General features: G+C 36.7%; 1 protein-coding gene across 2 annotated transcripts; it reads left to right on the forward strand.

Moving 5' to 3' along the window:
- Positions 1-6,145: 6,145 nt before the first annotated feature.
- LOC113314412 (putative disease resistance protein RGA3) lies at positions 6,146-9,703 on the forward strand. Of its 2 annotated transcripts, none has more exons than XM_026563209.1 (2): positions 6,146-8,990; positions 9,369-9,703. In XM_026563209.1, exon 1 carries the CDS (start codon positions 6,179-6,181, stop codon positions 8,165-8,167), a length of 1,989 nt encoding a protein of 662 aa, XP_026418994.1. In that variant the 5' UTR covers positions 6,146-6,178; the 3' UTR covers positions 8,168-8,990; positions 9,369-9,703. The 2 variants fall into 2 exon arrangements, with proteins under 2 accessions (XP_026418994.1, XP_026418995.1); XM_026563210.1 differs by lacking the exon at positions 9,369-9,703 and having other exon boundaries at positions 6,146-7,428; positions 7,530-7,625.
- Positions 9,704-10,780: the final 1,077 nt, after the last annotated feature.

Below are 10,780 nucleotides of genomic sequence, written 5' to 3' on the forward strand. Positions count from 1 at the left end.
GGTTACATGGCAATTTTTTCATCCTTACCGAACTTTTTCCTGAAAATTTATATATTGAGTTCGGTTACGTCGAAAAAAAAAAATTCCCAGCCGAACTTTTAGTTCGGTTACGTCACGACATTTTTTTCCTAGCCGAACTTTTCTCTGAAAGCAAAAACTCCATTAAAGCTGAGTTCGACTACCTGTGTTTTCAGAAACATTAGCCGAACTACACTTGCAGATGAGTTCGGCTACCTGTTCTTCAGATGTCGTAGCCGAACTTTTTAACCAAACCGAAATCAATTTGTAAATTGTTCATTTTTAGGAATGTTTTGGCCAATCCAAGCACCATCAACTAAATTTGAAGTATCCGTGAGTACCCTAAATATCATACTATGGTTGTGGCTCTTAAAAAAAAAATCTAATTTTTTTCGTCCAAAACCCTCATCTTCACTATCATGGTCATCTTCTTCTTCTCCCTCTCAATGATTCTTCCTTTGAAAAAAAATCAACTTATTAATTTAAGCTCACTAATTATTAATTAACTCACTAATCATTACACTAATTTAATTAAAAAGAGTAATTTCGGTACTAAAATAAATATATGGATAAGGGGTGATTCAAAATTACTTCTAATATCCATCCAAAAAAATGATAGTAGTCCCCCACCAAAATGGGCTAATGCCCAAAAAATCGTTTCAAAGAATGCCTTAGGCCTTACATGACTCATGGAATTTTGTATGATGAAAGCCTTTGGATAAAATGGGCTCTGCAACCATTTGATTTTCCGGGCCAAATATCAAGGCATAATAAGGCTGGAGATATCATCCTCCTTAAAGGCCTTGACTACATAAGCTCTCGCGTTGAACGGTGATGAAATCATCGTTTTCTATTAGCCGAAATACGATTTTTTTAATGTAGAAACTATGGTGAGGACACTTGGCATAACTCTATTCGTCCGGATATTAAAAAATGGGTTACACTTTGTTTACATAAGTATTTAACGGTCCGTTAGTAACACCATCAACAAAAAGGAAGGTGGATGATGTGTTTTCAAATGTTGTTGTAGATAGTGGTAAAAAGGGGGGTTCTTTCGAACTTGTGAAGGTAACTTTTTTTTATAGATTTAATTAAATTGTAGAGAAAATAACAAAGTGGTTGAAGTCTTTTTTTGGGGGAAACTGGGGCTAAGGATTTCACTTTTCTACCAATTAAATTGATATTCCTAATATTTATTATGCAAATTTTTCCTTTAAAATAATTTTAATTATTGCAAAAATTGATTTTTTAAAATAATAACTGTAAGTAAAAGCATGGAATATCAAAAACTCTAAGTCAAGCATAATCCATCAATCAAATAACAATTATTGAATAAAAATCTTTGGAAAATTCCTATATACTCAAGGCAAATAATTAAATAAATTTAATTGCATAAATAATAAAAATAGAAATTACCAAATTATTTATTGGTGGAATTGCTTCCTCCGTCGCCCCAGAGAATAAGATTAGCTCATCATGGTGTAATTCATCTCAAAATATGATATTATTGCTCCAAAAATCAATTACAAAGTAAGCAAATGCAACAGAAAAATCGCAACAGAAATTCCTGTTGCGAAGTCGCTGTCACGCCGTTACAAAGATAATTGGTGACGGTCTCCGAAGTTTTGTGGCTAAATATGCCGTTGCAAATCGGTTGAACAAACCGTTGCGATGATGAACAACCGTTGCGATGATGAAAACCGTTGCGAAAGGTTGAAGGAACCGTGGCCGATTCCTGTTCTTCACAGCAGCAGCAGGGGCAGTTTCTCTGTAAGTTTTTCTTTCGATTCCTACAGCTTCTCTATTCCTCCTAAGACTCTCCAAACACTCGACCCCCCATCTAATAGACCCAAGGGGTCCTTTTATACCCAGAAACAACTCATTAACTGCCCAAAAATCTTCACAGTAATTTGAGAATATTTTTCCCAATATTTTTTTCCTGTTTCGCAAAAATCACGTCCCAAATCTTTACGCTTCTTCTGAAGCTATCTGAATACTTCCTAATCTGGATATATTCGAATCCCAGCTGTGTATCTTCTCATAACACACGTATATCCTCAATATCTTCAAAATATTCGCCATATCTCTGTTTAATTTTTTCTCCTATTCTAGCCCAAGTTGGTCGGTACAAAGACACATACCAATCCTTTTAGGACAAAAAACATAATCCCAGCAATTTTAAGGCATTGAATCGCCTGAAATCTCGTCCAAAAATCCAACCAAAATTCTTCCAGAAACTGTTCTTGTTTTCCCGCCAATTCGATTTTTCAAATGTGGAAGATGACTGCCCCCTAACCAGTTCTGGGGTGCGAATAGCAGCTGTCCAACTGAGGTGCCCCTTATAATTGAGGTGCCCCTTATCCAAAGTGCTGGGGTGTGAATATCAATTTGGGTGGAAATAGTAATTTTTGTGGGTTCCTCCGGAACATTTCTGGGACGTTTCCGGTACATTTCTGGGGTGCCTCTGGTACATTTCTGGGGCGCCTTTAACACTCTATCCTGGGGTGTAAAACACTGTTTTTGAGCCCATTTCGCCGCAAGGTATTTATTTCTCTAAAAACACCTATAAACAAATAAAATAACACAATAAGTATAAAATCGAACACTAACAATACATATAATTGAGACATATTAGACACAAAAATGTGTCTATCAGTGGACAACACTTCCGTTAGAGTTTTAATCTAATTCATTTCCTTACACCGTGTTTACACCAAATACTTAACTGTACGTTAGTAACACCGTCTAAGGTGGACAATACTTCCGTCAAATCATGGAAAAGGAAAACTTAACTTACCCTATTTTAGAATTTTATGGAAGTCCAAACTCAATTTGGAAATTGATTACATAATATATTACGTATTATAAAACTAAAAGAGAGACATAGAAAGTAGAGAGAAAATGTATAAGGATTCTCATTAAATGTAAACATTACAAATGAAATGCTCTTTATTCATAGGGAAAAAAGAATAGCACTTACTATGGAATTAATGTTTATGCATCCATTATTACTAGTAATGGTGGTGGTTACAAAGTAATCGGGGAAGTGAGAAGGTGAAAAAGATGGCGGTGAAGAGGAGTGTAAGTGTGGTGTAAATCCACTATATATTTATTTCATAGCACTCCCCCTTGGATGACATCACACTACTATTGCCTCGTTAAAACCTCACTAGGAATACCCAAAGGGAAAAACCTAGTTGAAGGAAAAAGAGCACAAAACACATAGAGGGACGCAAATGATGCCTCGTTAAAACCTTGACAAGGAAAACCCAATGGGACAAAACCTTGACGAAGGAAAAAGAGTACAACGCGATAGTCCATTAAAATACCTCTTAGTATGATCCTCCCCTGATAAGTATTTCAGTTAAATCTTGGCTTCAAAATATTTGAGACGGGACTTCCCAATTTCAATGAACAAATTTCTTAAATACAAAAGACTGTTTGTTCCTTCATGAAGAAATTGCTAGTTGATGAAGTTTTTTTTATGCTAGTCTTCTAATAGTAGTGTTCTCGAATTTTCATGCTTCTTTAAATGCATTGAGGACCCGTGTCTTGAATTGCTAGCTTCTCGGAGATGATTTGCAGAAGTAGTTGATCTAGTTTCTTCAACGAAGTACCAAGATATGAACACATTTCAATACATGAACAAAAAAACGTATTTGTGACTGAACCCTATGTGGTTCATAAGGATATCCAACATTCTAGGAGATGGTTATGTTGACTTGGTGTAAGAAATTGACCTCGTTAATGGTGGGAATCCACCTAATAACGTGGAGAAGAAAGTTAGTAACGCATTGGAACCGGTACAGGTTTGTCCTTTGATTTGTACTTGTTTGAAAATTTGTACTTAATGTTGTTTTAAGTGTCTTCGCCTTGTTGCAGGGTAATTCTGAAGTTCGGGTCACTGAAGACATCCTATGGCCTGAGCCTGTTTTCAACCAGCTTTTAATTCCCGGGTCAGTTGAGGGTCCCCTCAGTGACAAAGATGTGGTGGAGTATGTTTCTCCAATTGTACAGCAACCTAATGCTTCTCAAGGCAATGTACACATGTACGATACGATTAAGGAGTGTAATGGCACAGATGAAAAAGCTAGTGATACGGCTTTTAATCCTCAGCCTGATGTCGATATTTGGAAGGTCAGACTCGATCAACTTTTCAGTGTGGTGGTAGATATCAATAGTCAGGTTACGCAATTAAGTGGCCGGGTTGTCCATTTGAACAGTACATGCACCGCATTTAAGGAGGAGCTTTGTGAGTTATTTGGAACCCTTTTGTTACGTTGGATTTAACTGTTAAAACCTATTTCATAACTGGAATTTTAGTTGAGTCTACGGTAATTATTGTGCAACAGTTTCGTCCTACATTTATATGGGGAATTGCAACTGTCATGGAATGTCTGATGGGGAAAGTTGGAATCCAAATAACATAGTGAAAGAGGTTGGTAAAGAGGTTGGTGGTGATTTATAACCTATTATTGATGTTGGTGAAGCAGCTGTGGACAATGATGAAGCTGAAACACGGCGCGATCACATTCTAGGCCACGATGATGCTGAACTATTTAATACACTACTACCATACAAAACTCCAACTAAGAAATCCCAAGAGGTTTGTCCATTGCTTGAATTTGAATGTGCGAGTATGAATAGAAGTTTAGAATAACTAGTTTTTGTGGGACATTAGCATGTACAGGTTTCATATTAATTCTGCGTTTGGTTACAATAGACAAACCACAGTCCGTCTGTCTACATAATGTCTGTAGTTTAAGTGATTCAACTAGTCACTTAAATTGGGTATTCAACTAATTTCTGCATATTAAGTGATATTCCCTGCATTTCGGCAGCATCAGCTGGCAACGGATGACAAGTTTAGACGCCAGAGTTGTGTTGATATTTCTTTACCTTTTAAATTGGTGTGAGCAGACTTATTTATATTATTTTAGCCTAATAATAGGTAACTTTTGTTCCAAAAGCTGATTTTTTAATTTTATAAACGTGTAAAGAAAAATACAATTCAATAATACAAAAATATGAGCCATCAGCCGAAAGATAAGACGAGACAACTCAAAGAGTCCCGAGTCACGACTGAAGGCATGTCTTTTCCACTTCTTGCGCTGAACAAAGCAAAAAGCTCACTCCATATCTTTCTCTTTCTCCCTTTCGCTCAGTTCTTAGTGGTGACTAGTGTGGTAAAAGGAGAGGCTAATATCATTTCCGCTTCCTTACTTCACTCCATTATTATCTTTTAGGGAATCAGTCTTTAGATTATAAACCCAAATGGTCAAGAAATCTTATCGTATCTCATATCTTTATTCTTTTTTCACATCAACACAGTCCACCATCACCTAAATTTATTCTCTCTTCCCACATGAAATGACATTTTCCTTCTCATAATTTTACTGTGTTGTGGCGAGCAAAAGAACCTAAGACCTCTTCTATTCTTTTTTATACAAAGAGGAGCTCATAGTATTAATAATTTATTGATTTATTTTCCAATCGACTTACTCAGAGAGATAGATTTACTCAAGCAGAAACAAAGAAAAGAGAGAAATTTATCATCAAAACCTTTTTTTCAGATTTGGAGAACAAAAAATGAATCCACCAATGGATCTAGCTTTGACTGCAATTTTTGTATCCCCGATTATAAATTTTTTAATAACCAAAGTGTCAACTCCTTGTTACGACAAGCTTGCTCTTGTTTGGGGTGTCAAGGGTGCTCTAGAAAAGCTTGCTGGAACACTAGAGGAAATTGATGAAGTATTACTGGATGCTGAGAAGCAACAAGTACAAAATCGGCGAGTGAGTCTTTGGTTGGAAAGACTCAAGTATGTGGTTCTTGACGCTGAAGACGTTTTGGCTGAACTTGAGGATAAAGATGATCAAATTAAAATGGAAATAAAAACAGTCGTAAGACGTTTTAATATATCTCGAAAAATTGAAGAAGTCAATACAAAGTTGGAAGAAATCACAAAAAGTATGAAGAGATTTAAATTTGTCAATCAGCTGGGTTGCTCGGATTCTAATACTGTTACACCTGGATATAGATCAGAAACATCTTCTCTTATTAATGATTCAGCTGCTATTGTTGGAAGGAAAGATGATAAAACTAATATATTAGATTTACTAGGGGACTGCAACGAAGGAAGTTATTCGCATAACTGGTATGGGAGGGATTGGCAAGACCGCTCTCGCTAAATTGGTATTTCATATTGCTGATGATGATAACTCATTAGAGGATCCTTTTGTAATAAAAAAATGGGTATCCATGTACGGTAAATCAAGCAACAAAGAGATATTTTGTGACATCTTGGAATCTAATGCAGACCGCCAGTCTAGCTTAAATGTCATTCAAGAGCACCTGAAAGAGAGGCTCAAGGTGGGGAAATGCCTGATAGTACTCGATGATGTATGGAAAAATCAGGGCATCGATGTAGAGGAGTTGTTGAAAGATCTTTTGTCTCTGAGTTGCCCTGGAAGTAAAATTCTCATGACTATGCGAAGTGCTGAAGATATTCCTCCGATGACTTATTGTCGATACAAGATCTACCAATTACAAGTTTTACCTGAAGATGACTGTTGGTCTATGATTAAGAAAATCGCATTTGGACATGGAGGTGCAACCGAAACCACAAATCTGATCAACATAGGGAAGCAAATTGCGAGCAGGTGTGGAGGTCTTCCTCTCGCTGCAAAGGTTCTTGGGGGTTTGCTCTACTCAAGAAAGAGTGAAAAAGAATGGTTAGATATCAAAATTTGGAATCTCCCACAAAACGAAAATAAGATCATCCCTATATTGAAGTTGAGTTATGATCACTTATCGCCAGAAGTGAAACGATGCTTTTCGTATTGTTCCCTTTTCCCAAAGGGCCATAGATTTGTGAAGAAGGAACTGATCCGAATGTGGATGGCAGAATCGTTCCTTAACAGTCGCCCGGAACCAAATGCATCACAAGAAACTATAGGTAACGAATATTTCAAGATTTTGTTGCTCAACTCTTTTATCCAGGATGAGTACGCTCAGTACAAAAAGCATTGGGATTGGAAGGATAGTAAGACATTCATAATGCATGATCTTGTGCACGATCTTGTGATGTCAGTCGCTGGGAGTGAGTCTCGGATGGTAGAGGTAAACACAGATGCTGATCCGGAAGTTATTGAGCAATATGATAAGAGTCGTCGCTTAGGGTTACATTATGTTGGTGAGAAGGTCTCAGCAATTCCCTCGGAGATTTATAAAGCCTCCAAACTACGCACTTTTGTTGTTTCTCATCATCAAAAGGACGATGACTTCAATTATTACAATCTCAAATTAAATCAGCAGATCTTCAGCTTCAATTTACTAAGGGTTTTAAGTCTAAATCACACAGATATTAAAAAGTTGCCTGAATCAATTGGCGAACTGAGGCATCTTAGGTATCTTGATCTCTCATATACCTTCATTGAATCTTTACCTAGTTCTTTCATTCAGCTCTACAATTTGCAAACCCTTAGGCTCCTTGGGTGTGACTTGACAGAGCTTCCGGACGACATGACAAAGCTGATCGGTTTGGAATATTTTTCATACAATTCTATAAGCCTAGAGGACCCTGCGTTTACTAGAATGCCAAAAGAGATGAGCAGATTTAGTAAACTTAAAAAATTATCTATATTTGTTGTGGGAATAGGCGATGGTTATGGCATAGAAGAATTAAAAGATCTAAATCTCCTTGGAGGTAAATTGACGATTTCAAGTTTGGAAAGAATAACAGATGCCACGCAAGCCAATTTAAAAGGGAAGAAAAATATTTCGTTCTTACGACTGCGTTGGGATCCAATAAGTTGTGAGGATTCCGGTAGAATCACCAAAGATACTGAGGTGATAAACGGTCTCCAACCTCACCCAAATCTAATAGAGTTAGAAATATATGATTTTGGTGGTTCAGAGTTCCCTACATGGATGAATACTTCCATACATCTTCCGAATTTGGTAGCTATTAGTCTATTTAGTTGTGTAAAGTGTGAACATCTTCCTGCACTTGGACGACTACAATCTCTTAGATATCTTTATATGTATCAGATGGCAGCTATTAAACAAATTGGTCCTGAGTTCCATCAAAGTAATGAAGAAGCATCAAGAAGTGAAGAAGGATCATTCCCTTCTTTGCTTATTTGATTTCTTAAATTTGGAAGAATGGTCATCAACATCTAGTTTCTCTCGCCTAGAAACATTGAAGATCCTCGAGTGCTTCAAGTTATCAACCACACCGACTATATTTTCATCTCTCAAACACTTGGATTTTAGAATTCATCTAGAAAATAAACCCTTGCTTAGTACACTACCTCTAAAACTACTCCGGGGCGCCAACAACGTTCTCCAGTCTTTAGTGGTTTAGATAGTGAGGAGCAGCAGCAGCATTATCAACCAGATCATGCTCCTAACAATTTTCTTTCCAAAATTGAAATTTTGAGATGCCCTTCTCTACGGTCGTTGCCTCCAGACTTCTGGGGATTGAATCATCTGACCTATTTGGCTATTGAAGAGTGTAGTAGTGTTACATATTTGCCAGATGGTATCCAACACCTCCCGGCACTTGAGACGCTGATACTTGGTGGATTTTCAGAGGACTTAATATCTTTTCCATTCCCAGCAGCCAATGGATCAGATGATGAACAATACTTCGTTTCCCTCCGTCAATTGAGGATATGCGGGTGGCCTACTTTAAGGGATGTGTTGCCAGACCAAATTCAACTCCTCACTTCATTACAGTTTCTCGAAATAATTGGTTTTCCTTGGCTGTTGAGCTTGCCTGAGTGGTTTGGAGAACTATCTTCCCTTCAAAGCTGCGAGGAGCTAAGGAATCTTCCTTCTGAAGAACAGATGAAGCGCCTAACCTCTCTACAACATTTAAACATTTGGTACTGTCGACTTTTGCAAGAACTATGTCGTTTGGGCAATGAAGAATCGCGTAAGATTGCAGACTTCAACCTCATACAAGGTATTTCCCGTCTCCATCTTCTTTTGAGATCGATATGGACAAATATTACAATCTTTTAGTACTTCTTTTGAAATATGACTTAGTTTACCAATTAGTCTTATTTTACTTCTAATTAACAACCTGATCTTTTGTGTTCCAAAATTATTGAATTTGATTTCAACCATTAACTGCTACAAGAATCTAACTTCTAATTAACAACCTTTTCCGCTTCTTGGCTTACATAAAATACCTGCTTGGTTTCCTTTTAGAAAAGTTCTTAATTTATCGAATTAATATTGCAACTAAAAATGATATTAGTAATTGGTACCATGAAAAATTATTAATTTAGCGAGTTCACCGTCAAGTATTTATGGAGATTTAACCATTTTTTGCTTTCAGCTAGCACAAGTCATTCCCAATATGAGAGAATGGGTGATCCGATAGTGAGGAAGAGCAGAAAGGGAAAGGACAAGTTCTGAAAGCATGCTCTTTACAATAAGAATATCGACAACTTTTGAATTGTAAGTTTCCAAAACCTGTTACCAAATTAAGCTTCCAGAACCTGATAAGTTACAACTTTTGAATTGTAAGTTTTACTAATAATTAATGTTTGGTTAACTTAAATACTAAGTTCTATCTTTGGTTTCAATCTGTTACCATTGCCACATTACCCATAATAGAAAATGTCAAGATCCTAAAATCAGTATATCCAACTTTTCATAAGCCATAGCTTCTCACGAAGATTGTATGGTTACTCTTCTTTCCAAGATCTCTAGCAACTGGTAACTGTACACACATTTGCGGAGGTAAAGAACACAAATGGAAGACACATGCTACTATTTTGAACATAGTAAAATATCAGGCAGAACTAGTATGCATATATCAGCGTGCTGTCGTTCACTTTAAACTCGATCGGGCGTCTGTGAATTTCTTCATGTTGGCTTCCAACTTGATAGATCTGTCAATATCCTCAACTGTGAATAGTGATGTCTTTAGCATTGAAAAATACTGCAGCACCTACCAAAGACTGAATTCAAATAAGTGAAATGTCAAATATGTCCCAATTTATTTCTGATCACAATTTATTTTTCACCAAATACAACATATTCGGTCATATTCCTAGCTGATGATGTTTTCCTTACAATAATAAGTTTTCGTGTTACTCCTGGTAAATTGACGATTTCAAGTATTTATAGCGGTGGCAGCATTAATGGTGCTTGCATTTTTGTGACTACTCTTCCTGTTGGGTTTCCTGAGGATGACAGTGCTGGTGGTGGCATGAATGGTGTTACTCTGAAGTTTTAGGATTTGAAATTAACTTTATAGAATTGGTTAGATACTCTTAATAGGTATTTGATTTCGATGGATCAGTTGAAATTCTAGACCAACCCAAACTATTAGAATTTCAATGTGATTCATGGACAAATTTTTTGACACCTTGAATTGGTTCTCAGAAACTTTCTGACGGAGGAAATCTTTCAATAACTTATGACTCTAAGAACTGCCAGATATGTAGATACGAATTTCTTCCTTTGGTGATTACAATTTTTACCTCTGATGTCAGGCCTGTCGATAGACCTTTTAGTTCTCCAGGATTTCCTCCACAGTAATTACTTGGGATCTCCCCAAATCGATTTTTTAAATAAAGCTCCTGTAAGCCAAAACCCAAAATAGAATTGCAGCAAAAACCCAAAATAAAACCGACCAAAATGTTGAGAACGAGGAACAACAGTAAAAAGTCATGGAGAATTTAGGGTATAAAAACTGTCGACATCTATCCGGTAGTATTAAAACACTGAACAACAATCACC

The sequence above is a fragment of the Papaver somniferum genome, chromosome 9 (assembly GCF_003573695.1).
Source record: "Papaver somniferum cultivar HN1 chromosome 9, ASM357369v1, whole genome shotgun sequence".
NCBI classification, from domain to species: Eukaryota; Viridiplantae; Streptophyta; class Magnoliopsida; order Ranunculales; family Papaveraceae; genus Papaver; species Papaver somniferum.